The sequence below is a fragment of the Podarcis cretensis genome (assembly GCF_951804945.1).
Source record: "Podarcis cretensis genome assembly, chromosome: 11".
Lineage (NCBI taxonomy): Eukaryota > Metazoa > Chordata > Lepidosauria > Squamata > Lacertidae > Podarcis > Podarcis cretensis.
This window is the reverse complement of record NC_137180.1, coordinates 3,562,137-3,590,067: the sequence shown is the minus strand read 5'-3', so window position 1 is coordinate 3,590,067 and position 27,931 is coordinate 3,562,137. Positions and strand designations below refer to the sequence as shown.

Sequence of the window (27,931 nt, the reverse complement as noted above, 5' to 3'; positions counted from 1 at the left end):
ACTGCCTGTCAGGATGGCTTTATCTTAGATGGATGAATGGTCAGATGAATCAAGCTAGAAAGTAACGTCATCTTCTGTTCTTCCTCTTTTATCTGTTGACCTATTTGTTTCATTGAAAAGAGAGCAGATAATGTTGTTTTCGTTTTGTTATTCAAGACTGTTTGCAGCTTACTTCATCATCACAGCAGAGGCTTTGCTGTGAATATGCTGACGCTTCTGCAACAATGAATCATTCAGAATCTGCTCCCCATCACATCCCTCATAAAACTGGGACACCTGAAATCTAAAATGGATGTCAGTATACATTCTGAAAGTTTGGAATGATACAGATTGGGATGGGGGCAGATCTGGGTGCACCAAACATATTCCAGAACAGTTTGGAAATTTCACCCTATTAGTGTAATGTAGTATTCTACAATATATTAAAAATAAATAACCCTTCAGTGCCTTGGTCCTTGGGTTTTGCTCTTTTGGATGTAATGGATGCATTATGAAAAAGTGCTTTTCCTTCCACAAGTGTAACACTAACTAGACAATCTGTTTAATTTTCTATTAGAGGAATGGCAGAAAATGTAAAGGACAGGTTGCAATGCCCCAAAGGCCAGTTTAAAATCTATGAGGGAGGCATGCAGGATAAGACAGTGAGGATAAAAGAGAGACTATTTCCTCTTGTAGTCTCACAGCCTCCACCTCTTGCCCAATCTATATAAACCAAAAAAGAAGCAGTTTAGCAGGCAGGAGGCTCATTTGAAGATAGTGATTGGTTGATTGATAGACAGTTCTGTTGTGATCATGGGCCGGAAATGCAGCTGAAGAATGTGCTTTCTCTTTTTAAATACAGCTTTTTTCAGCCCAAGACTTAAACAAAATTAGCTGTTAATAAATATTAATGTACTAGCTGTCCTGTTTCTTAATCTTCTTTCATATATAGTGAAAGTTTCTTTCTTTTAGTTTAGTCACTGTGTTCTTGTCATTCTTCTTTTAACATTCCAGAAACAAGGGCCAACAAATCATCTTCTGCATCATCTTGTTTCTGACGTGAAACAGGTAATCTACATTCTGAAGAATGATGAGCTAAAACTCCTTTAGATGGTGGTTTTTGCCACGATCACAACTGAATCACCACTTGCTATATGCTGTTTTATAGTATAGGGCCTGTATGATCAACTTGGGAGCTGTGCTTATACAATTAGCCCAACCAGACTAGCAGCAACTTCAAAAATGTTAGGAATAGCAACAGACACCCATGCTAAGTAGAACTTGAACTGTTTTCTTCTTCTTTGGTGACCACTTGTAGCTGAGTAAGATTGTCTTCCATGAACACAGTCTTAACAGTGACTGTTAAGTGACTGTGTAAGTGACTGTGGAGGCCGATTCTGGATCCACAAGTCCTTCCACAGTGGGAACACAGGTTTTTGGGTGGGAGTTGATTAGAGCTGCTATCAGTGGGATATATGTCATCTGGGCACAGCCAGTCAATATGATAAAGATGTTGAAGGAAAAACATATGTTTAAATATGGACAATCTGAGGAACGTGATATTGGCTAATAAGTGGCTCAAGCTATTCAACTATTCTCCTGTACATTTATTTAGTAGCTCAGATTATAAAGTGTTTGTGAAGGATTCTTGATACGTGCTCTAAAGCACTATTAATATGCTTAAGTATGACTGTTATATAAAATGTCAAATATTTGTGTTACAGAGTACTCTTCCTGTGGATTATAAAATATCTCTGATTGATATTGGATTGGTAATAGAATACTTGATTGGTGGAGCTTATCAGAGCAGCTACACAAGAAAGCATTTCCGAGTTCTGTACAATAGCCTTTACAGGAAACGTGAGGTAAACTCAGTAAACCGGTCACAGCTACTTCCATCAGTGAGAGCTTATGGCGGGCATCCCCAAACTCAGCACTCCATCTGCTTTGGGACTACAACTCCCATCACATCATCCCTAGCTAACAGGACCAGTGGTCAGGGATGATGGGAATTGTAGTCCCAAAACATCTGGAGGGCCAAGTTTGGGGATGTCTGTTTTAGGGGAAATAGTTTAACATGTATATGTTATTACAGTTTGGCTATTTAGTAAGAATTTAGTCAGAATTGAAATACAAAAAATGCGTTTCCACATTCAGTGAAGCATCATAACAGATAATAAACTAGAATAATAAATAATAGAAAAATGGCCAATTTAACAATAATTTAGCCAATTTATTTTTTTATCTGAGATGTAATTGTTAAATAGAATTGTGGGGATCAATATTTATTGTGTCTTCACTGGATATAATGCTTGTTTACAAAATAAGGCAGTATTTGAACTTTCTGCTTCTCATCTCTTGACAACATTTTAATACATTCTGATGTCTGTCTAATAGAATGGAATTTGCTCACCTTGTGCATTTGTGAGCCCAGTTTCAGTATCAGGTGGGATGTTGACTCAGGGCCCTTGAGGGCCCTTTCTTCCTATTTAGAGGAACCTATTTTTCCATTATGGGACGCAGGTGGCGCTGTGGGTTAAAGCCTCAGCGCCTAGGACTTGCCGATCGAAAGGTCGGCGGTTCGAATCCCTGCGGCGGGGTGCGCTCCCGCTGCTCGGTCCCAGCGCCTGCCAACCTAGCAGTTCGAAAGCACCTCCGGGTGCAAGTAGATAAATAGGGACCGCTTACCAGCGGGAAGGTAAACGGCGTTTCCGTGTGCGACGCTGGCCACGTGACCCGGAAGTGTCTCCGGACAGCGCTGGCCCCTGGCCTCTTAAGTGAGATGGGCGCACAACCCCAGAGTCTGTCAAGACTGGCCCATACGGGCAGGGGTACCTTTACCTTTACCTTTATTTTTCCATTTATCATTGTGAGCTCATGCTACTGAGCAGTGGTGGCTCCTCATAGTACTGTGTTCATCAGGAATCAGGTTGGGATAGGTTGACGTGGCAACGGAGCGGTCAGGGGCATGTCGCATTGGCAGCAATAGCCCTGCAGGTGTGCACACACCAGCGGGACTGCCAACCCTTCCCCCCCTGACATTGCAACAGCCTGCTGGATCAGACCAGTGGCCCATCTAGTCCAGCATTCTGTTCTCACAGTGGCCAACCAGATCCCTGTGGAAAACCTACAAACAGGGCCTGCTGTGGTTTCCGGCAACTGGCCTTCAAAAGCATTGCTGCCTCTGACCATGGAGGCAGAGAATAGCCATTGTGCTGAGATGTTGGATGCCAGCTGCCAACAGTGCAAGCCAGGATGGCCAATCATCCAACAATATCTGGAGTGCCACAGGTTCCCCTTGTCTACTTTAAGTGGAAGAGAAAATTATAAACCTCTGTTACTGTGTTTTGGTAAACATTATCATGATGATCTGGATCTCATTTGTCTCTTTCTCTTTGTTTCATGGAACCAGAGAGTTGTCTCCAGCTTGACGCAGAACTTCTCCCTTCATCAGAATAATCATATGAGGAGTAGAAATGGATCTGGTGGAAACACCTCACATTCCCAGTTCATTCGAACAGCACAGCCGTACAAATACAAAGTACCGTGTTTCTTTGCTTGCTTATGCAATTTGATAGAAAACCAGTAGGCTGAAAAATCATGTTTGCTCACTCCAGTGGGTTTATACACGTGTGAGAAGCAGATTCAATGGCTAAAGTAAATTGTTTCCTTTTCAGGGCTTGAATCAGACAAAAATTAAGAAGCACAGTTGGTTCCCAATAATCTCCTTGGAGATAATGGTTTATTCTGTATTATGAGGGGTGGTTGAAAAATTTGAAAGTGAATGACTGTAGGTCAATGGGTTTCTAATACAAATTTAGATGTGTGTTCCTTAGAGTTTTTCAGAAACTCTAAGAGGCCAGTTTCTCCATTCTCCACTGTTCAACAATCCAGATAAAGACATGTCAGCAGCATCTTCTCTAGATGTGTGTCATACATCTCTAGATTTGTTCCTCTTTAAGGGAAGGGCAAAGAGACCTTCCTCCTCCTTGTTCCCAGTAAGGCAGCATGTTCAGTCAGTTTTGGACCCAAGGCAATTGAACAAACATTTTAAAAGAAATTCAAATGGAGAGCCATTCTGGCCAATGGCGATGGGAAAGGTCATGGCTCACTGGTAGAGCACATATGAGTTCAGTTCCTGGCATCATGAGAGACTGCTGTCTGAAGCTCTTGTCAGTCAGTGTGGACAATATTGAGCTATCTGGATCAAGGATCTGACCTATTAAATCTTGTCAGAATTTTCTGCTTTTCTGCATAATAGAACACAAAACTGATATTAATAGTTGCATTCTGTTATATGGAGCTTTGGGTATATTATTTCATATGGAATGTGGTTCCTTTTGTGGATTTGTGATTCTGTATTTATCATAGCTGTCATTTAATATAGTTGATAATTCTTGTGGATAATAACCCTGTAACTCAGAAATTTGATTTGAAGTAAGCAAATTGTGCACAGAGGTGATAGACTTTGAGTAACTTTTTATTTATTAACTTGCAGCAAAAAACAGCTGTTCTTCACAAGACGAGGAAGAAGCTAAAGGATGAATTTACTGTCTCTGATGACCAACAATCAGTTGGGTTTATATACCCATATAATGATCTCTTGGTTTGGGCAGTATTGATGAAAAGGCAGAAGATGGCCATGTTCTTCTGGCAGCATGGAAAGGAAGCCATGGTCAAGGCTGTGGTGGCTTGCAAACTCTACAGAGCGATGGCACATGAAGCTAAGCAAAGCAACATGGAGGATGACACGTCAGAAGAGCTGAAGAAGTATTCAAAGTAGGGATTCTCCCTTCACTTCAGATAATACAGATCTACAGTGCTTAGAATGGTTAGACATTTTTCTCTCCATCACCTAAGATTATATAATGGGCTTCCCATGGGCATTTAGTTCACCACCGCCAGAAAAGAGTGTTGGACCAGGTGGGCCTTTGGCCTCATCCAGCAGGACTCTTCTTCTGTTCTTAACATTAGAGCTGGTGACAGCTGAAGGGTATCCTTTAGCTTAGCAGGCAAAGGAGGAGAATAGTTTTTAATAGGCTGATTTGAGCTGAAAGGTACATTTTCTTAAAGGAGTACATTTCCTAATAATAATAATAGTAATAATAATAATAGTTATACCCCGCCCATCTGGCTGGGTTTCCCAGTAATGAAAAGAAAGTTGGTGAGAAATACTGACAAGCCAGCATTCCATCTAATGTATAATTTTCTGTGCCTCCATTTTTTTATTAGAAAAAACACCATTATTTCAACATCTCCAGTTTCCATCATTTTGTTATCAAGTTCATTAGTCCTGTATTATCAGGTGATTTATTCCAATGATGATCGACTTCTACTGCCAGGATCCTCACGTCTATCACCTTTGTCTTATCTATTTTTATGCCATTCTTTGCCCCATTGGGCACATAGAGAAAAGGCAGAAATTCCAAACAGAACTTTTAGTTTAACAGAAATTCCATGTAGCTGACACGGAACATTCCCAAGAAGGATCTTGTGTGCTTTCCAGTTTAAGGACGTAGAATTTTTGTCATGCATGTTTACTTGAATTTTTTAAATGGGTTTTGCATCTTATTATTTTGATTCCTGATATTGTGTGTGTGTGTTACATTAGAAAAATATTTTTAGTAATATTGTTAGGAAAGTTTTTTAACTCTATTGTAGGTAGTAACCTTGACATAACTGAGCTGAGATAAATATTGTTAAAGTTGCTTATCAATACTCATTATTCCATTTTCAGAAATATAGATGTTATCAGCTAAATACTTTTGCATAAATATTGGCCAATATATTTTTGAATTATTTTTGCAATATTGTTTTATTTTATTTATTTCAATTATGTCTTCTGCTTGAAGGTCAGCTATTTATGATTTCAGTATATTTTACATTCATTTTAAAGTTCTTTTTAGAATGTGTGTCATTTGTTTTAGTGCCAAAGTCAAAATACTGTAAGCTCCATTGAACAGTGGAAATTACTTCTAAGTAAGCAGGCATAGAATTGTGCTTACAGAATTGTGCTGTAAGGAGTTCAGCAGGTTTCATAGCCCAAATCCATTAAATCCAAAATCCATTAAAATCAACAGGCGTTTTGCTATAGATGTACAGATGTGGGTCTAAGATAAGTGGAAGAATTTCTGGATTACCAGAAGAATTTCTCAGAATGATGGGCTTATTTGAAACAATAGGAAAAACACAATGGCTGTACTCCTAAGCACACATTGACTTGGAGAAATTCCTACTGGAGTCCACGGTTTGGACCAGACTGTGTCTATGAGAGGCGCTTAAAACAAGTCATACTGCTTGCCTCTGTTATTTGTGCTCAGTCCGTACTCTAAGGCTGGCAACATTTGCCCCCCACCTGGCTTTTCTTTTGCTGTCATAGTGAGTTTGGGCAGCTGGCTCTAGATGTGCTGGATAATGCTTTCAAACAGAATGAGCAGATGGCCATGAAACTGCTAACATACGAGCTGAAGAACTGGAGTAACTCAACATGCCTGAAGCTGGCCGTGTCAGTGGTATTGCGACCCTTTGTATCTCACACGTGCACACAGATGCTGTTGACTGATATGTGGATGGGACGCCTGAAAATGAGAAAGAACTCCTGGTTTAAGGTACAGCATCTCTCAGCAGCCCCTTATCCTGTGTGCCAATAGCGGGGCTGGGTGGTTTTATAATCATCTTGTGCTATCACTGCATGACGGCTCATCTCATTCAAGTTCAGTGGGCTTGTTGAGAGGAGACGCTCAAAGATCAGGCTTGAGGATAACTTAGGTGCTCTGTCCTGGCTTGGATTGTGCAAATAGTGCAGCCTGCATTAGGTCTGCTGTTGTCTTGGTCTCCAGTCACAAAAGATGTTGTGCTCTCTCCACCATCCCTCTTGTTCGCCACTGAGTGTATTCATGCATGGCAAATGCAACTGATGAACTGTGGGAGCAAGAACACGGCCAGAAGCAGTTCCTGAGAGCACTTCCGCACTTTCCCAGCCACCCCACTTTCTGTCCCCTGGGAAAGCTCTTTTAGCACAATGCAACACAGTCTGTTGAGTGAGTTGGAGATCAGCACTGTTGAACTCAGGATATGAGGGCAGTACATGAATCACAGACAGGATGCACCAAAAGTGAATGCATCTTTGTGAACCCTCCCCTTAATCATTAAATAAAGAAATCTTAGTTAAGCAGTCATATTCTTCCAGAGTCCCATATTGACATGCTTTTTCAAATAGTTGTAGAAAATTGTGTCATATCTCTGGTCACAAAAGGGAAAAAATTTATAGGACAGAAACTGCGTAATCCATCTGTCACAACAAACAGATGGATAAGGATTATTGAGGGTGGGGGAAGAGAATTGCTAAGGCAGAGGAAGCAAACTCCTCCTTGAATAGCTCCTAGAAGACACTCCTCTATGTTTCTCAAGAAGTCAGCTGCTTATTATCTCTGCAAGTGTCACCTACTAGGCCTTCTGTAGGGAAGACAGTGTACCTTGCACTCTTGAAAACCATAAAAAGGAGTATATTCCTTCCCACGGAAGCACCTTAGTTCCTTTTCTGCCAAAGCAAACACAGATTTAAAGTCTCCTACCTTTAATTACATTGTAATAGCTTTCAAAGTCAACAATTGCTCCTGTGTCTTCCATATTTGTGTGCAGTACAAGGAGGTAGAGATTTAGAATAGTTTTCAAGGGAGCTGCATCATCATGTCAGTCTGCTGGGAAAGAGAAAATGGCTGGCTGACTGGCCAGCGGAGGGAAAAGGTTGTTCTAGCTGAAGGACGTGCAAGCAAGATTGCGCATGTGTGTGTGGCTTGTGGCTTAATTTGATCTAGCAACTCTCCCCTTGGTTGCTTGCCCCACTTTTGCCTGCTTATTGCTTATGCTACTCTCCATTTGGGAGCTCTTTCTGTTTGCCACACATATGGATTATATTTCTCTGAATCTCCTCTATGATGTCCTGAATTTTCTAAGTATTGGCATGCATGCACATGTATGCATGCACTGCTTATGACTTTATTGGACCTGGCATGCGCAAGTGTAGTGTTAACAGTTGCACATTTTACCACAGAAGTGGATTGTACTTTCACTGTCGATATTGTGCTGACTGAAGGAATATTGTGTTTTGAATCTTGCTATATGATCTACTTGTTGTTTACTGGCATTTATTCCTGCCTTGGTAACAGCAACAATTCTGCACATCATGTGGCTGGTTTAAAATGAGAATTTAGATGAAAGCTACTGATGAATTGTGGAGTCTTCTTACTAAATACAAGGAGCGTTTCCCCATGGATGAGGAGCCATGCCCTTTGTTTCTGCGGCTCTCATACTTCCTGATCATGCTTTCTCTGCTCACATCTGTGTGTGGCAGCTGTGGGCACCAGGAGGGGTTGGTGGGCCTTTGGCTTCATCATGCTATTGCCTGCACATTTTCCTTCTCTGGAAGTCAAATGGGTCAAGCTCAGGGTGAAAAGATTTGGGAATCACAGATTGATTCCTGACTATAGTAGAGAGGTTGGACCCAAGATTTGGGATGATACCAACATAATGGTGTGGATGCTTCCGATTTCCCCCCCAATGGAAATCTCAAGAAGTAAGCATATGTTCTGGCTTAAAAAAAAAAAATCAGGACCAGGACCCTCCAAAAACTCCCAATCCCTCCCAAATATTCTCTGCCTTGGCAAGAGGGCAGTGTTTCATAGCCCACTGGTTGCCCTGGAAGCTATCCAACAGCGCTGGGAACATGGGCCAAGGTATGCTCACCTGTCCATCACTTGATGCTATGTGATGCCAGGCATAGGTGCAGGGCAGATAAAGCTGTGGCTTCCAGCTGGTCCAAATTCAAGCCATGACTTTCTTTTGCAGCTGTGGGTTAAATTTGACACCTTTCCATGCTACGTTCACCAGGGGTTGGGCATACTTGGGAGGTCCTGATTACTCCTGAGTTCGCTCAGCCACTTCTGAAAACAGGACAACAGAGTAAGGCACCCGATTCAGAAGGTAGAATTGGGAAGACACTCTAACTGCACTCTTGATTCCTCCTTTGCATCAATGGCTTGAATTTCTTTTTTTCTTGTTTTGGTTTAGAGCAACTAGGAGGAACTTTGGGCAGTGAAGCAGAGGGAATGGTTGGGCAGGATGAGAGAGAGACTCACTTTTTGTAGGCATCAGCCACCGCTGCCTTCCTCTTTGTTAGTTTCATACAAAGGCTAGTGATAGGATCAAGTGCAATCTTACTAACTGCAACATGCTCCTTCCTGCAGGTGATCCTAAGCATTCTTCTGCCTCCTACCATATTGATGCTGGAGTTTAAAAGCAAGGCTGAAATGTCTCATGTACCTCAGTCACAGGAGTTCCACCAGTTCACATGGTATCATGGTGATCCTAACACTTCCAGTGTTAAAGATAACATCTCATTGGTTAGTATGGTACCAGGTTTAGATTTCATTTTTCCTAAATGTGGAACATATAGCTTTTTAATTCTAAACGTTTAGTTCTGTAATGTGGTAGATGCTAGAAAAGTGCAGAACTAGACTCTGATGCTGATAGGCAGGGCTAAGCATTTGCTTTCCCATATATATCACTGACATTACAAGTACTGTGCTAGACCATTAATTGATATAGCTTGGTGCTATTTAGGATGACTGACAATAGGTCTCTAGGGTTTTGGAAAGGGCTGGGAATAGATCCTGGGATTCTCTGCATGGATAGCATATGCTCTTTCCCTGGGATAGGATGCTAGAAGGAAAATTTACTTTAGAAAAATACAAATTCTCTATAACTTCTCGCTAAAAATGTGAATTCCATGAGAATATTTTCTGTTTTCCATCTCAAATGACCCACTAAAGGAATGTTATAATTAGATGCACAAGAGCCTATGGATGATAAACAAAATACGTATATTTTTATGGTGTGCAGATATATCGGCATTCTCTCTCTCTCTTAATATATTTACCCAGCACAATGTATTCCAACGTCACTACTCCAGATTTCTTTTCCTTTTTGCTTATGTACAGAATCTGCATAATAGAAGTTTCTTATGGAGCTGGATAACCACTAACACGAGCACTTTGTTTTCTTATACAGAGCCATTATGATTTAGAGAAAGGAGTTGAGAAGCAAGAGGAAAGCCAGAATTTTCCCGGCAATAATGAGCAGGGAAGCCTTCCTGCAACTAGGAAAGTGTATGAATTCTACAATGCTCCAATTGTGAAGTTCTGGTTTCACACGGTCAGTCATTGTTTATGACTGGTTGCCCCTCCTTCTGTGTGAGGGCTCATGGTTCTTAGCTGTGGCAACTTCCAGAGTCTTGGAGCACAATCTTATACTCCCTTGGATCCTATGTTGCCATAGTCTTGGAGCTCCTGACCTGCCTGCTATGGTTGCTCATGATCCCAAACAATTTGTGGTCAGGTTACCTAAGGGACTGTCTGGCTCCACACATGGCTGCCTGGCAAATCTGTTCCTTGGATGCAGCACTGCTGAGAGTACTGCATGCCCTATTTTGTCCTAGAAACCAGGCTTGTCATGATATTTAGGCAGCTACAAAAGGTGTTATGAAGGATTCCTTAGAGATCACCCAGTCATTTATGAAACAGTTAGTGTACAAATGTAGGGATGGTTTTATTATTTTTAGAGTTTGTAAGACTAATTGTCGTTGTTTTTAGAATTTGTATTATTACTTTTATCTTTTTCTACACCACTTTGAAACAGTTTATAAATTGGCAATGATCATGATGCACACCCACCCTGCAGAGCTTACACAAATGGTGGTGGGGATTGTGTTGTGTGACCTATTAGTTTCCTCTTTTTTGCCACAAATGTGTGTTTATAAGGACTACGCATTGTGTTCGTGTGCTTTGTAGATGGCCTATTTAGCATTTCTCATGCTGTTCACTTACACTGTCTTGGTGGAGATGGAACCAACACCCAGCGTGCCAGAATGGCTTGTGATCATTTACATTTTCACCACCTCCATTGAGAAAGTCAGAGAGGTAAGTCCTTTATTTCATTCTGATGTTTCTGCTGTCCATGCCTATTATAGGAATTAAGACAAGCAATTATCTATGGGGTAAGCTACAAAAAAGAAATCTCCATGAAATTGAATCAATGTACAATTTCATAATAATAATTGTAGTTTTCAAAAATAGGAGCCTGGAGGTAAGTTTCCACTTTTGAATGACACACACAGGGGATAAAAAAGATTTGGGTGTAAATCCTTTTTTTAAAAAACAAAACCCTTTTATGTGTTATATACATATAAATACAGAAACTTGCATAAAATTACATCTTTAGGATTTTGTTTGCAGTTCTTTTCTGCAATTTGAAAATAGCTATTTATCTCTCTCCTTGTGAAGAGTTATGGAGCAGGGTTAGACCACAGTTCCTGCAGATGCCATGCAGGGATTGAGTGACTGTAATGTGGAAGACAAGGAGAGGGAGAGGGCTCAAGCCCTAGGGTTAAAGAGGGGTGAGGGGCTGCCACTGGTGGGTCGCTGCCCCTTTTGTCTTTATAGGACAGCTACCCCTACATGAAGCAATTGCTTCACTTATGTGGTGGTTGTGGTCCACTGGATAAAATGGGGCAGGACTCTGTGTTACATACACGCTTCGTTAACTTCTCCGGGGTTTGCTGTGTGTAGTGCTGGAAATCATTTTTCTTTAGATTGTATCAGGTAATTGCACCCTTTGGCTTTCATTCCTCTAATATGTTGTTACACATGCTAATAACATCATTCAGCTCAGTGGTACTCATATACATAAAGTTATTTATACATGTCTTTTTTCTAAGGTTTGGCTGACATTTTGACATCACCCTTTCACTTGCTGCTTATCAGTTTGATCTTAGCAGTATGTAATTGGACTTTGCTATATAATGCGAGGAATCTTGTTTACAACCATTCAAAGACTCTTTTTCACCATTTGCTTAGCAAAACTGAAAAGGCCCTCTGGCGAACCCTTGTTGTTCAAGAAATAAACATCTCATTTTCCACCTTCCTAATTTTGAAAACTTGCCTTTTCAAGACTGCCATGTCCTTGATAAATGACAAAGATTTGTTTCTTTCTGTTTGCACCAAAGTAAAACTAATTTGTTACTTCACTTATAAAGGCTGTTCTGCTTTTTTCCATGCCTCCTGGGGCTTATGCAATATTTATTGTTATTTTACAACCCTTTCTTTCCATTTCACCAAACGTCTGATTTGTTTCTTTTAAAGAACAACAACATACGTCTAACAATTGTACCCCTGCACGCACTCCGTGAAATAATGAGCAAACAGAAATACATTTCAGAAGGAAGAATAGAGATGTATTGAGAGTGCAGAGTCTTTGAGAAGCAATGCAGTGTTTCATTTCAAACTTTAAGAAGCTGTGACATTGCGGCTTGTGTTTTGACTTTGTAATATAAAAACTCAAGTCTTGCTCTTTCTCAGCTGTTTATATGTCATGGAAACATGGAGCCAAGCAGAGCTTTTTCCAATTTCCGAACTTGGCAACCCAGCGAGCTTCCTCCCAATGTTCAAAACCCTCTATTAAATACTTGCTTACCACCATCCTGACTCTTCACAGACCCCCGGGACACTCCCAATGTGTGTCCCTGATCTAGTTATTATGAGTGTCAGGAGTACCTGTAGGGTGCAAACCAAGGGTGGTATCACATGGTGTTCTAAACAGAAAAAGAATGAAATATTCTTAAACGAGATAAAAAGCATGAAGAAGAAAAAAACAGCCCAAGTCTTTTTGCACTGTGTGGGAAACAACTGCTCACCTGCCAACTGGAGGGAGTGGTATTTGTGGTCTACTGGTAGCAGCTGCCGGGTGATCTTCTGGTTTTGACCCTGCTGGGAGGAGGGGCATCACTTCTCCAATGGCTTTGCTGGCTGTTGAGGCTTGCCCATGGTTGCAGCCAATTGTGGGTTAGTCTGGGGGTGCTGTTCAGGGAGCAGACCGGAAGGAAAACTTCTCTCTGGTTCTCTCCCTGGCAGCCATGCCCAGGCCTCAGCCCCGGTTCTCACTCACTTGATGCTTTATGTGTAGGCCTGGCCAAGAGAAGTGGGCAAGCCCAGCGTAAGACCTTGCTATGGAAGTCTTCAGTCGCCATATTTGGGACCACAGGGGAATTTGCCTTCCTCATAGCAATTGTCTCAACTTGATTGTGGATAAAGTTGGATCTTTAGTATAGGTGGAAGGCAGTTCAGGAGGCCCCCCACTTCACCCCACCCTCGGTCCAAGGAATCAGGGTATCCTCTTAAAGGTATCCAGGAAAGGTGCTTCTGTCCTCCCAATTTGATTTATGTCATAGGGCGATACTTAACCTTGGTTAACCATGCCAAATAATTAACCAGCAGATGAGTTGATTAAGTCAGTATACACATCCAATGCCTGCACCAAAACCTGCTGACATCTTTAATCAATAAAGTTGAGGCCTGTTTAAATCCCAAGTGGTTGTCCCGTGTTTATTGCAACTCCCCCCTGCCTCGGGCTGCTCCCTGCGGCTTCTCTGTGCCCAGGCCTGCAAATATTTACTTATACTGTATTTTATTTTAAAATATGTATGTGCCAAAATGGCTTACAACAATTAGATGTATTTTTTAAAATCACAAAAATGGAAACACACTCAGAGCTCCAATAGCATCATACTATTCCATTCTACATCCAGGAACAAGACAAAAATGATAGGACACAATCCAATGGTTATTTTGAACCTAGTGCCTGAACAGCCCTCTTCTGACTAAAATTTTAACTTGTTCCTAAGATCAGCCTTTGATCTGAGGACTGGAACATGTTACACCAATTTTTAAGAAGGGATCAAGAATGGGGATCCTGAGAATTACAGACTACCAGTAGTTAGCTTAGTGCCTGCTCCATAAAAATCGGTGAAACACATTGTTAGAGAGAGAGAGTTACTAAGCATATACAGAAAAACAAGAAAGGACAGAATCCAAACATTTCTTGACAAGGGCTAATGAGTGTAGAGACAGTCTCCCTTCTGTTTGCAGCAGATAGGAGGAGCACATAAGGGAATTGGTGCCTTGAATAATTAAGGAGTTAAAAAGAGAAGAATAAGTGAAGCATACATTCTTGCTTCTTTCTAAACCTTTTGTCCATGAGAATATTCTTGTTAATAACCAATCATTTGAAAAGAATATTTAATATGTAAGACATGCCATCATTTCTATCTGATTCATTTGCATCCGCATCACAAAGGGCATTAACATTACTGTTTTAAGGGCAAGGAAACTGATGGTGAAAGGTGACAGCTTGCCCATGGTGACCCAGTGGCCTCTGACTTATGTAGGAAGATCATCTGCAGAGATACGTAATGTTCTTTGCATGCCTCATATAAATTCAAGGGATGTTCCCATTTTTCTGTTAGGTATTTATTTCGGAGCCGGGAAAGTTCAGCCAAAAGGTGAAAGTGTGGATTTATGAGTACTGGAACTTTACAGATTCTATCGCCATTATCTTGTTCATGACTGGTTTTGGCTTGCGCTGGGCAGATCCTCCCCTTCACACAGCAGGAAGGTTAATTTACTGTCTGGATATAATATTCTGGTATACTCGGCTTCTTGACTTCTTTGCTGTGAACCAGCGTGCAGGTCCATATCTGACAATGATTGGGAAAATGGTAAGTATTTAGATACAGAGCACTTTCTCCAAATAAGGATACCACTTTTTCTTATAGAGCTACAGGAGAGGCAGAATTTCAGCTAATGAAGTTTGAATCTTCACCTATGAAAATTTTGCCCGTTATATATGAAATAGAGAGAAATGTAAAGCACCATCACACACTGGCCTAGTCAACATGCTAAGCCAAACGTGTCACCATGCTGCTGTGAGCTAGACCATGGATGCAGTCCTTAGCCTCTGTCCAAACCCAGACTTGTGGTTTATCTCCCCCAGTCAAACTGTGAGTGGTAAGCCATAGAACAAACTTTGGCTACAGGTTGTGCTTTTCCTGGAGTGAGACACATTCAAACCTAGGTTCATGGCTTTGCCTACAGCAGCACAACTGCAGAGGGAATGGAGGAAGAACAAATGAGCTATGATTTTTTATCTGGGAGCATGCACATTTGCAGACTAGGTCGTTGCCTGTCTTTGCCCTATCTGTGTTGTTGGAAGTATAAGAGGAGGAAAATAATTCTTATATATCTGAATTATTTAGTAGCCCTATTTCTAGAATGAAGACATTGGCCTGCAAGACTTGCATAAAGCACCATCCCTAGTCTTTTGCTATTCCTTTTGCCATTCTGTGTACTATGCCAGATATTTATTGTTATGTACTGAAGTTCTCACCCTGGGCCAGCAGGGGGATACTGTAGTTAGTTATGTAAATGAAGGATCGAAAAGTGACGTTCAGTGATTGGATAGTTTTGTATGCAAATGAAGGATCGAAAAGTGACGTTCAGTGATTGGATAGTTTTAGAAAATGGCAACAGTTGCATTGTTCTGGAGCTCTATATAAGCAGGCTGACTGAGCTCCTCAGCCTAGTTCTGTTCTGGCATCTGAATAAAGAAGAGCTGTTTAAAGAATCGCTGTGTCATCTGACATGTTTGCCCACAACTTAACACTTATTCTGGGTGCTGCCCTTTTAGATTAAGTGCATTTGATTGACTTGACAGGAACTTGTACATAAGTAAGTACAGAACTGCTGCCATTCTGAATAACTGAACATCAATACATCCAATAAGATGCAGTACTGATACAGCGTTTCTCCATAAGTTGTGTAAAATAACAAAATAATGTGCCGTAGCCACAGGAAACAATTATTTTCACCTTGCAAAATCACACCACTCTGATTACTGTGTTTCATTTTCTTTTTCGTGCAGACAGCAAACATGTTTTATATTGTAATTATGATGGCCATAGTATTGTTAAGTTTTGGAGTTTCTCGAAAAGCAATACTCTCTCCACATGAGCAGCCTTCATGGAGCCTTGCACGAGATATTGTATTTCAGCCTTATTGGATGATGTTTGGTGAAGTATATGCAGGAGAAATTGATGGTAGGTCTGATTTCACTGAAAAGCTGCATCCAACAAAATGTGAACAATTATATAGCATATCTATCACTTAACACAGCCCCTAGAAAAGGTAGCATTTTCAGAAATTTTGCAGCTGTGGGAAAAGCCAGATTCCCCATCCCCTTATCCCCTTCATTTTTTCCAGGAGAAAGTCTTTATTAATTATTATAATATAGATATAGATAGATAGATAGATAGATAGATAGATAGATAGATAGATATAATTATATATTACTTCTTTTCCTGCTTTAACAGCAGAAAATGTATCACATATAACTTAGAATATAAAGTTGAGCGATTGAGCTACTCAGCATAGGTATGAAATTTAAACCCACAAATGCCATAGTTTTGTAGAAGCAAAAGTGAGCATATATCAATTTGTAGTTCACCTGTAGGTCTTGGTTACAGTTCAGTTCACAAATTCTCAAATTTTTCCTCTGATATTTTGGCATTCACAACAGTTCTTTTGAAGTTTCTGCTTCATGCCACTCTGGCCTGGAGGCGGTTGGAGGATGGATGGTGGCTAACAGATTGAGGTTGAATCATGACAAGACAGAAGTACTGTTTTTGGGGGACAGGAGGTGGGTGGGTGTGGAGGACTCCCTGGTCCTGAATGGGGTAACTGTGCCCCTGAAAGACCAGGTGCGCAGCCTGGGAGTCATTCTGGACTTACAGCTGTCCATGGAGGCGCAGGTCAATTCTGTGTCCAGAGCAGCTGTTTATCAGCTCCATCTGGTACGCAGGCTGCAACCCTACTTGCCCCTGGACTGTCTTGCCAGAGTGGTGCATGCTCTAGTTGTCTCCCTCTTGGACTACTGCAATGCGCTCTACGTGGGGCTACCTTTGAAGGTGACCCAGAAACTACAACTACTCCAGAATGTGGCAGCAAGACTGGTGATTGGGAGTGGCTGCCTGGTGTCACCCTCCTCTTCCACTTCCTGGGTCACAAAATACCCTGGCTCAATACCCTTGGCTGGGGGAAAAGAACAAGCCGCCTTGGCCTATGAATGAGAAATCTATCATTAATTATCTGACCATTCCTATGCTAGAGTTGCATACAGAAGCTTTCCTTTATAATTTACAGCTTGTGAAGCAGACCCCAACTGTCCTCCTGGTTCCTTCCTCACACCATTCCTTCAAGCTGTCTATCTCTTTGTACAGTACATCATCATGGTCAATCTGCTGATTGCTTTCTTCAAGTAAGTGCCTGTCACATTTCCCGTTGGGTTTATTGGTGCTATTTCTACATTAAGTGGACCCCCCCCCCTGCCTAGGGCTCCACCAAAAGGAGTAACAGAGAAGGAGCATTCTGGACTTCCATGATAAATGAGCGGAATGGTTTACTTTCTGCTCATCTTTAGTAGATTACACAACTTCAAGCTTCATTTTCAGCTGCCTGTGGACAAAGGGAAACTTTAATACAAGTTAACAACCACCACTAAATTTGTTAGTGCTAAGATTGCCAACATCATCTGCAGACACGGTGGTGCCTCTTAATGCAGTGGTTTTCAGCCAGTATGCCATGGCCCCCTGGGGTGCCCTGAAGGATGGTCAGGCTGCCGCAGGCATCACTGGCCTCTGTCCCTCTTTCCTCGAATGCCCTCTCCCATCTCTGCCTCCCAAAGGTTTCCACAGCTGTTCGTTGCAGCAGCCCTGCTGCTGCCGCCACTACTGCCTCCCAAGGTAAGGTGCTGGCCTCACGTTCACCTTTCGCCAATCTCCATTGGGCCACTAAGGTGGGGGCATCCTCTGCCCAGATCCCTGTGGGGCAGTGTGAAGAGGCACCTCTCTTTGGGGCAGAGGGCAGCTCAGAGACCAGGGGCTGCAGCAGCAGCTGCCCAGAGGACTCCCAAGGAGAGGAGAGGAGGCTGAGGGAATACTCCACAAGGGAGGGTGTTCGAAAAGGGGTGAGAGGCTGCCAGCTCTGCAGGCAAGGGGAGGGGGACATAACTGGGCTCCTGAGTCCCACAGGGGAGTCACAGAAAGAATATAGTTGGTCAAGGAAGCCTTGGACTCAGAAAGGTTGAAATCCTCTGTCTTAAAGACTTAGCCTCATGTCTGCAATGCTTCCATGGCCCCTCCCTTGTTGTCTTCCTGTGTAAAAAACCATGAAGCTGTACACCGTGGATCAATATTTTTGTGGTGCTGGCAAACTCAGGATCTGTTCTTTAACTTGCATGGTCTACCACTGTAATCTTTAATTTGATAGGTTTTTTGGGGGGGCTGTGTAAAATCATACAAATTCATGAAGACCCATTTTAATTCTTCTGGACCCCACTTTCATCCAGAGCCATGGACACACACACACACACACACACACACACACACACACACTTCTTTTTTATCTGGTGGTGGTGGAGAAGAAATCGGGGGGAGGGTGGTGGAAGAGGTAACCAGAGCGGACCCACAGCACCCTCTCAAAATTCCAAATGTGCTGAATGATTTTGTAAGACCCATGAGGTAAAGTGAAGGATGAAAAGACACATGTATTTGGTATGTTGGCATTTCCCTGTATGTCAGACACATTTTTTTAAATCCTCTCAGTTGTATGAGCTTCTGTTGTAGCTGAGCAATTCAAAGGAACAAGTCATAAGTAACTGCTTTGATGTTGTCTGTTTGAATATGTTTATTTTAAAAATTACCGTATTTGTCTGTGTATAAGACTAGGTTTTCCCCCTAAAAATAATGTCAAAAATTAGGGGGTGTCTTATACATGGATACATCTCTGCCCATTTTCTTAAATCTTAGTCCCCTAAAATAGGGGTCGTCTTATACATGGGGGCATCTTATAGATGGAAAAATATGATATTTTTGTCGGTAAAAATCAGTATTGCCATTATCAGTAAGCTTCATTCTACAGCAAGTTTTGTCAATCTCACTCTTTGGGCAACTCTGGTCTCTATATTTTGCTTGATTAATATATTTACCTTTTGTTCATTATCTTAATTTATATATTGTACTACATATTTTAACATTGTTTTTAAAAAAAGTCCTATGGATCTCTCTCTTTCCCACACCCCTTTTCCTCTGCATCCACAGTAATGTTTATTTTGATATGAAGTCCATATCGAACAAACTCTGGAAATACAACCGGTATCGGTACATCATGATGTATCATGAAAAGCCATGGCTGCCACCGCCTTTTATCATACTGAGCCATATTGGCATCCTCATAAATTGCCTTTGCCATCGCCGTCTGCCAAATGAGCTGGACCAAGAAGAGGGGCATGTTGAACTGAGTAAGCAGAGCCTCTTCTTTCTGGTGCTCCTGATATTCAGTAAATCCATAGACCTTAACTTTCCATGGGACCTTAATTTTGTTTCTGTTCCTCATAAACATAAGGACTGTTCCATGTACTTAGAGAAGTTAAACAATATTTGCACCTCGGAGCTGTTTCCATTTCAGTGGCAGGTGCATTGCTCCTTAATATGTTTTCTGGAATCATATAACGCCTAAGACATAAGAAGACATAGGAAAACAGCACCATCCAGTGGAATCTGACTGCCAAAACTTAGCTGTAGTGACTTGATCATTCCTCAAGAAATCATGGTACAGTTCCAAAGTAGATTGAAAGCCATATTTGGGAAGCATGCACTCTCAGTCTCACTTATGCAGTTGCCACTGGTATTTTCAGCATAGGAACAGTTTGGAAATTGTGAAGAAGGTGCTTTCTAGATGCATTGTAGTTATTCATGGTATAGTTCACGAAACCAAAAAGCAAGAAATGGAAATGAAATTGAAACCTGAAATTCTCATTTTGGGTTGGGGCTGAAGGAACAAACAAAACAGGAATTAGTGCTGTAGAACAAAAATAATACAAGTAGATTCTATGGGCAAGGATCCAACTAGGTGCACCAAATAGGATATTTTAAATCTTTCTTCTTTGAACAGTCCGTGCCCTGTCTCAAATTGTATTCTGAAGTTTCCTTAGTTTCAAAAGTGGTTTGCTGGAGCCCTGGGCAGATATTCAAGGAATGTGTCCTTTGAGGAGGAAGGAACTGGGAATTGTACCTGCTGCCCCTGCTGCCAATGTCCATATGTTTATGTGAAGGTGTGAATAGAGTCTTAGTGTGTACAGAATTGCTTGAAATCTCTTACCTGGTCAAGTGATTAATTTTGCCCTTTCAAGTGCCACATCAAAGTTGTGCCCTCAATGGTGAATTTGTTTACCTGTGACATACTGTGGCGCCACATGTCCTGATCTCAAACTTGGTTGCACTGCCCTTCACACCTACTGTCTAATATTCTTTGGAGATTCATGCCATTGGAAGTGCGTTAGGCAGAGTGAGGTAACTGCCTCAGGCAGTAGATTCTAGGTGGATAGCAGGGACAACATCTCTGGTGTTAAAATAAGATCCAGCTGCTCTCCAATCAGCTTCTGTACATGGGGTGGGCCACCTTGCATTTCACCTTAGACAGCAAAATATTTCCAGCCAGCCCTTTGCAAGTGACACGTTTACGTCACCGTGTTTAAACTTTCTTCTAATCACCATTATCCAGAGCTGTATCTGAGTGATAAGGAATTGAAAAAACTTCATGATTTTGAAGAGCAGTGTGTGGAAAAGTACCTGCATGAGAAGAATGGAAGCTTGCATTCCAGTGACAGTGAAAGGATTCGTGTGACAACCGAAAGGTAAGATAACTTTTCCCCTGACAATGTTAGTTGTACTGCAATTCATAGAAGATAGTACAAAAACAAGCTGGAGTGCAGGACTGCAGTCCTAAATACACAGGTTCATGTAATTCTTGTTGTCTATGCAGAATCAGATATGTTCAGAAAGGTATGGCTAATATCCTGAGAAAAAGTGGGGTTGTGCATATGGACGCTTGTATTGAATGTCAGCCAAAGTGCAGCTAAACTTTGAATTCCCTTAGTATTCTAAATGCAGCAATGCTTTTCATTATTTAAGGCCACATGGAGTACCACCTGCTACTGATTCAGAGCATCTATTCCAGCATTTCCAACCCCAAATAGTAGCAAAACTTAAACACTTTTTTAAGGTGAAGGCTTAGAAAGATTATCTGAAGTTATTTAGCTAAAATAAGCTAACAGACAAGGCAATGGTTTATACAACTCCATTATGGGCCCTGTCATAATCTAAATGGATCTTGTTGAAAGACATTTTGAGAAGTGAAATAGATTTGGTAGACTTGAAATCCACTATAAGTGGGTTTTTGGGTATAGAAACCATGAGAAAAATTAAAATCTTTTTCTCCCTAATATATTACTGCTTTTTACATTCAGCAACACTTGCAGATTTGAAGATTTTTCAATTACAAAAGAGCAATACTTCAGGCAACATTTTATACACTCATTTCAAACATAGCTACCAGTTTCCACTTAGAATCATAGAATTGTAGAGTTGGACTTATAGTTTCTTTATAGTTATTAGGTATCAAATTTTATGAAAGTATACAACATAATTTGTTATTCTGTAGCACACTCTAGTTCTCGGGAGTATATTAATTCTACAATTAAATTATTGATTGATTTGTCACATTAGTATCATATTTATTTGTAATTTATATACTAACTTTCATTTCAAAAGAAACACCAAGGCAGTTCACAAGACAATAAGGCAACAAAAAAAGACAACAATAAAAACCATGCCAATGAAGCAGAAACATCATTCTCAATTACAGTAGCCAGGAAATGCTGGGAGCCAACATTAATTGTTATGAAACATCCAGATAAATAAATAATTTTTTAATAGCCAGCAGAAGCATCCCACAGTTGGTGTTTGCCTGATTTCCAACAGGAAATCTCTCCACAGGATGGGAGCCACCATGGAGAAAGCAATTCTCCACACCACTTTGAGCCAGATGTGTTCAGGTCATAGTACATGGGAGAAGGAGTTGGCCAGATCCAACAGGCTCTTGGGTTCTCTCAGGGAATCTGATCCTGAGCTATACAGGGCCTCTTTAGCCAATACTAGAACAATGGTTCCATTCACTATTTGAAAAATGAAATGTTATTAATTTAACTGATATGCTGAAGAATATATATAATGCAGTTTTTAATACATCTATTATTTTCTCTTAGAGTGGAAGAGATGTTTTCACAACTGAAGGAGGTACATGAGAAAGTATTTTATGTCAAAGACGCTTTGCTTGCCCTGGATAGCCAGCTCGGACACTTACAAGACCTCTCTGCTTTAACCGTCGATACGCTTAAAGTCATTTCAGCTGTGGACACTTTGCAAGTGGAGGAGGCCCTTCTTGCTCACAAGAAGCATCAAACCTACAGGAAGCTTCCGCACAGCTGGAGCAATTCCATGTGCTCTAAGGCTTTGGGCAGTATGGAAAGTGTGTGTGATAAGAAGTATAATTACTACAGCATGCCACCTTCTCTTCAGAAAAGCTTGGCCAGGACACATTGGCCCCCAGGGGCTCATCGTGGCATTCTTGGTGCCTTGGACTACAAAGAGATCAAATCAATAAGCAAACACCAGGAGCAAGAAATTGAAAATGACACACTGACCTCTGGGGTATCATCAGAGTGTAAATCAGCCCCTAGATATGGACAATTCCTCCTGGTTCCTTCTGGTCAGCAAGGAGCCTCTTTATCTGAGAATGCCACCTTAAGTTCAGCCTTCTCAAGTAGTCTGCTCAGAGAAGATGAACTGCAAGCTCAACCCCAAACCAAGCATGGCAGCATCACTGCTCAGCTGGATGTGCACATGGCTCCAGAAAGAAATCCAGTTATCAATGAAAAATGGGAACTGGAATTTTCATCCCACAAAGAGGATAGTGAAAATATCACTGAACCCTATTTGAACTTCCAAGAACCTAGAATTGCCAGTGAGGTCTCTATCCGTTCTCATCAACACAGTGAGGAACCTGAAGGAGGTTATGTGAACTGGGGGTTCTTGGGAGATGATGAAAAGAGTTATTTTAGCAACAAGTCAAGGCAGTTGTCATGCACACATTTGACCTACAATAAAGGCTGCTGTAATCCTCAACATGCACAGATAAATGAATCCAAATCGTTTTCCTGCGTTTCTGACAGACCAGGCTACAGTAGTGACAGCTCCCAGTCTCCTCTCCCATTCCAGCGCAGCATGTCAGTCTGGATCAATCCACGCAGGAAAAACTGGCCTTTCGGCAAGGGAAGTGGATTCTGGTCCCGCAAAGCAGAGAAAGTGGGAAAGACCTTCAGAATAAAAGGTAATGGCTACACATTGCTAGTGCTGTTTGGTTGATTTTACTGCTGTTCTTATGCATTAATCTTCTGGTGGTTTCCTGCTTTGCTTTGCTTTGCTTTGTTTTTAATAAGGATTTTTTAAAGCATACCTTGAACACTATTATGAAAGACAATATATAAATGTATTGAGTAAACAAATAAATGTTACATTGCTTTAAGCCACTTTCCACAAGGAAGTTCCAAGCTCTTCCCAGCTGTTTAGGGGTCATTGTTGAGTGATAGCTGTGGGATGGTGGTTGTCCTCCGCTTCAGTATTGGACTACCCTAGATCTGCTGCCTTTTCCATCCACTTCTCAGAAATAAAGGATATATGCTTACTATCAAACAGCGTCAGATGGAGCTGTTGACTAATTAATGATTTTAAAGATCAATCAAGTAATCAGTAGATTATATTTTCCTACATTAGCACATTATAAAAACCTCCATTTAGGAGGCTTTTTTAAAAGTATAGAAACATGAGCATTCATAATTTAATAAAGAACACTTATCACATTATTAGAAGAAAAATCAGCTTTCACGTACTCTCTTGCCATGACAGACCATAGCCAATGCACACTCAATAAAGAGTGTGCTGTTAATTTTTAGCCTCATATTTTACATTTCCTTTCACTAATTAGAACTGGGCCTCATAAAGTCATCAAAAATTTAATTGATATATCTGATCAAAAATTTAAACCTTACAAAATAAAACTCCAAGCCTGTATCCTGAATGTGATCCAAGGAATTGATAAGTTTGTTTTATTAACTTACTTTGGATTCAGTGAATCTGGATTCTCTATCATGTACTTGTTTGGTCTGGGCAAGTGACTACACTAGATTCACAGTTCTCTATTTGTGAATAAGAAAAAGGCCAAAAGTAGACGAGAAGGCATTCATGGAATTTCTAATTGTGTGTTACAGCAACCTGCAACTTAGAGTTGTGGTGACTGGAACAAAATAATGATTGTAATTAGTGCTGTGCATCCAGAGCGGTGGACTCGTAATCTGGGGAACTGGGTTCGCTTCCCCGCTCCTCCACATGCAGCTGCTGGGTGACCTTGGGCTAGTCACACTTCTCTGAAGTCTCTCAGCCTCACAGAGTGTTTGTTGTGGGGGAGGAAGGGAAAGGAGAATGTTAGCCGCTTTGAGACTCCTTAAAGGGAGTGATAAAGCGGGATATCAAATCCAAACTCCTCTTCTGCTGCTTTAAAACTCAATGTCTGAGCACTTTTTAATTTTTTTGCCCAGACGCTTTCCTTGCAAAAACCCTCTCTTTACCACTGAATTGAAGCAAACATCAATCTGCAGAAAACCCTAATTGTTGTTTGTTCCAATTTTGCAATGAGAGCAGCTTTTCCTGGGGACTGTAGCAGGGGGTGGGGTGGGGCGGAAGCACTCAGACACTGAGCTTTAAAACATGAGCTTGAAAGCTTGGGGCAAAAGGTCAGTGTGGATGAGCCCTAAGACTGCAGATGAGTCTATAAACATTAATCATTTTATATATTTATACTGAGATTTCTTTTCTACACTTCTAGTCCACCAGGGTGGCTTGCAACAGTTTAAAATGACAATGTCATAAAATGCAGTTAAAATGCAGTAAAATGCAACATTAAAAATAAAATGCAATCTGCAGGCATTACTTACCTGAGAGTAATGTCAATTGAACAGTACAGGACTTCTCTCTGAGTAAATAACCATAGGCTTACATTTTGCAAGCACAACATAAATGATAAATATTGACCGCAATGTGATGACTGCAAACATGTAGTCTAAGGGGAAGGGGAGGCAGTGTAACAGAGGAAAGTGTCCAGAATTCTTTGCATTAGTTTCAATTTCCACCAATGCACTATGAAAAGCAAACAATATATTACGCTGCACAGTTTTAAAATTTAAGTTTGTTTAAATGTGACATGCACACCTTATACACAGTAGTAAAATGGTTAGATATTAAAACTGTTAATACTGTAACATTCCAATCCTTTGTGTGACTGCTCAAAAAGTCTCAGTGAATTAGTTCAATTAGACTTAATACCAGGTAGGTGTGAAACTTTATTGAGTTTTCTTTGAAATATGAATTTAGTTGCCTCCTCCCCACCCCCTGCCTTTTTACTCTCAGAGCTATCCAAATCTGCAGAGGCACATCAGCCAGTATTGGCAAAGGCAAAACTTGGAAACAAAGAAAGGAAGTCTTCGAGGAAGAAACAGAAAACTCTTCAGGTGCCGGTAGGTGAAGGTGGAATTAGAATTGTATGTCCTTTTTCTGTTTTTTAGCAAGCTGAATAAATATAGAATTACACAGTTATGAAAGCTCAGCTCTTCTTTCAAGGTGATTATTAAAACTGTTACTGACCTGGCTGATTAATCATTGCATATTTGGAAACTGCTTGGCTCATGCTCACATTATTGGGCGGGGGGGGGGGGGAGCAAGTAGCTCTGAGTGAAATCCAGCTGTCCAATACACACACCCCTTTTTACTCTGAGTAAAAACATCTTGGCTATGACTTATGACAAGTGTTAGTGAATAGCTGTACGTACTTCCTCTTTGTTACTGCTAATGCTTTATTCATGTAACATTTGCAAACAATGATCTGCCCTCCCCATTATGTATAAGGGACTTTCCTGCTAGAGTGGTTTGAAAGGATTATGCTACTGGCAACTTAAGCTCAACTACCTGTCATCTTTGGCTGATTACTGTTTTTCCTTTTCTTTTGGCAGATGATTACAGTTGATGGTTGTCCCCAGATCACCCAAGTTAGTTCAGAGCCACTTGAAAACAGACCTGTGGGAGACAAATGGGAACACAGAACAAATGAGCTAACTTCACCTCCCTTCAGTCAGCTAAGTATGTAATCCAAAGCAAATGATAGGTAGAATATGAAACGTTTGGTGGCAGCCAGGACCCATAAATACCACCCACAATAGCCTTCTTAAGAGAACAAATTGTGGGGATAGGCTATTAAATTTCTTGTGAAGGATCTCTCCTGCTGTATCATCTGGGTCTGGATTGACTTCCAGAAATTTCACACTTTTCTGTTAGTTTATTGGCTGTTTGTCTCAAGCCAAGAGCCCTTCAGTTTAGCTTATATCAGCAAGCTGCAAGGTTGAAAAACCATTGAGACAGGTAAGAGGAGCCAAATAAAGGTAAAGGTAAAGGGACCCCTGACCATTAGGTCCAGTCGCTGATGACTCTGTGGTTGCGACGCTCATCTCACTTTACTGGCTGAGGGAGCCAGTGTACAGCTTCCGGGTCATGTGGCCAGCATGACTGAGCCGCTTCTGGCGAACCAGAGCAGTGCACGGAAACACCGTTTACCTTCCCGCCAGAGCGGTACCTATTTATCTACTTGCTTGTTGTGCTCTCAAACTGCTAGGTTGGCAGGAGCCGGGACTGAGCAACGGGAGCTCACCCCATCGTGGGGATTCGAACCGCCGACCTTCTGATTGGCAAGCCCTATGCTCTGTGGTTTAACCCACAGCGCCACCCGTGTCACCAAATCCACCTGACCCTTCCCCAAACCTCCCTCTCACACTTATAGACTAATCAGTGACAGATTACAGGTCAGCTTCCAAGAAAATAGGAAACCCGGGAACAGTATAGTACATACTTCTCTTCTACAGAGTTAATGATATCCCTCAATGCACACTGGTAGAAAAATGTGTTTTGATTTGATTGCCTATGTATTATACTCCATTTGTGGCACAGTAATTACCTTAATGAATAAGAAGTTGTTTTATTTCTACTCCCTGAGCATCAACACTACATTTGAAATACTGACCTGGGTGAGGTGACAGGGTATGATTCCAATTCTATTGCTTTAGAGGGCACGATAGCATCAAGAGCTTGCATACAACTTGATTTTGCAGATCTGCTGGAAACTTTCCATAGATTCTGAACAGGAAAGTCGTGATGGACCTTCCCACATTGGAGTGTCTCCAGAATAAGCTGACCTTCTTCCTCCCAAAATGGAAAATGCTCACCTCATTGCCAAGCTGATCTGAATGTGGTCCATGGGCTGCTCAAATTCCCTCTCCTTGTTTCCTATTCCCTTCAGTGTCACAGCAGGTGCCTGTGCTGTGGTGACAGCATACCTCCTCTTGCCCACTGTCTGCTGTGCTGATGGGGACAAATATTGGGGGCAGTAAGTAAGCCTCCCATCAACTTTTATTTGTGGGGGTGGCGGCAGCGAAGGGACCTTGGCCCCTAAGAGTTGGCATCTATGGGTGAGAAGCAATGCACCAGGTTGCAAAGGCTCAAGCAGCCCATAAGAATTGTTTCCAGTTATATTGCAGTAATCTGCACATTTCTCAGAGGCACAGGACATCCTGTTCAGACTGGCCTCTTCATGCATACATGCTTGCATTTGTCTGTCTTTTAAAAAAAGTTCACATGTGTTCTTGCTGTGTTTGCTTACTTGGCTAGGTTTGGACCGTATTGGTTGTCTGCGCCAGAGAATGAAAAACCAAGAAACGGCAAGACACACGGTACAGATTTGTGACTACCTCCGGCAATCACAAGAGGTAAGGCTTGAAGACATAAAATACTGCTAGTCAGCTCTTTACCTTCTATAAATCTATGCCCAACCCACAGATTCTTGTGCTATATCTTGGTCTGAATTCACGGCTGAGCACTAGGAAGAAACTTTTCTTGAGAAATTTCATTTTATGCAGCAGGCAGAGTAGACTCTGGGTAAGAAATAAGTAATTAACCACTTAACCTTCAGAAAAGATTAATAAAAAAGCCATTAAACTATTGAATCATGAAATG

General features: G+C 41.3%; 1 protein-coding gene across 5 annotated transcripts in view; it reads left to right on the top strand.

Moving 5' to 3' along the window:
* Window positions 1-27,931, top strand: part of TRPM6 (transient receptor potential cation channel subfamily M member 6) — an 85,387-nt gene that overhangs the window by 32,085 nt on the left and 25,371 nt on the right. For all 5 annotated transcript variants that reach the window (XM_079995981.1, XM_079995980.1, XM_079995978.1 and 2 more), the window contains 17 exons: window positions 994-1,047; window positions 1,704-1,844; window positions 3,392-3,520; window positions 4,478-4,758; window positions 6,359-6,587; window positions 9,225-9,380; window positions 10,048-10,191; window positions 10,827-10,955; window positions 14,336-14,587; window positions 15,790-15,964; window positions 17,067-17,181; window positions 19,022-19,221; window positions 20,484-20,616; window positions 22,027-23,150; window positions 25,283-25,389; window positions 25,882-26,008; window positions 27,587-27,684. In XM_079995981.1, the coding sequence (XP_079852107.1) occupies window positions 994-1,047; window positions 1,704-1,844; window positions 3,392-3,520; window positions 4,478-4,758; window positions 6,359-6,587; window positions 9,225-9,380; window positions 10,048-10,191; window positions 10,827-10,955; window positions 14,336-14,587; window positions 15,790-15,964; window positions 17,067-17,181; window positions 19,022-19,221; window positions 20,484-20,616; window positions 22,027-23,150; window positions 25,283-25,389; window positions 25,882-26,008; window positions 27,587-27,684 (3,594 nt within the window). The remainder of the gene's footprint in view (window positions 1-993; window positions 1,048-1,703; window positions 1,845-3,391; window positions 3,521-4,477; window positions 4,759-6,358; window positions 6,588-9,224; window positions 9,381-10,047; window positions 10,192-10,826; window positions 10,956-14,335; window positions 14,588-15,789; window positions 15,965-17,066; window positions 17,182-19,021; window positions 19,222-20,483; window positions 20,617-22,026; window positions 23,151-25,282; window positions 25,390-25,881; window positions 26,009-27,586; window positions 27,685-27,931) is intronic.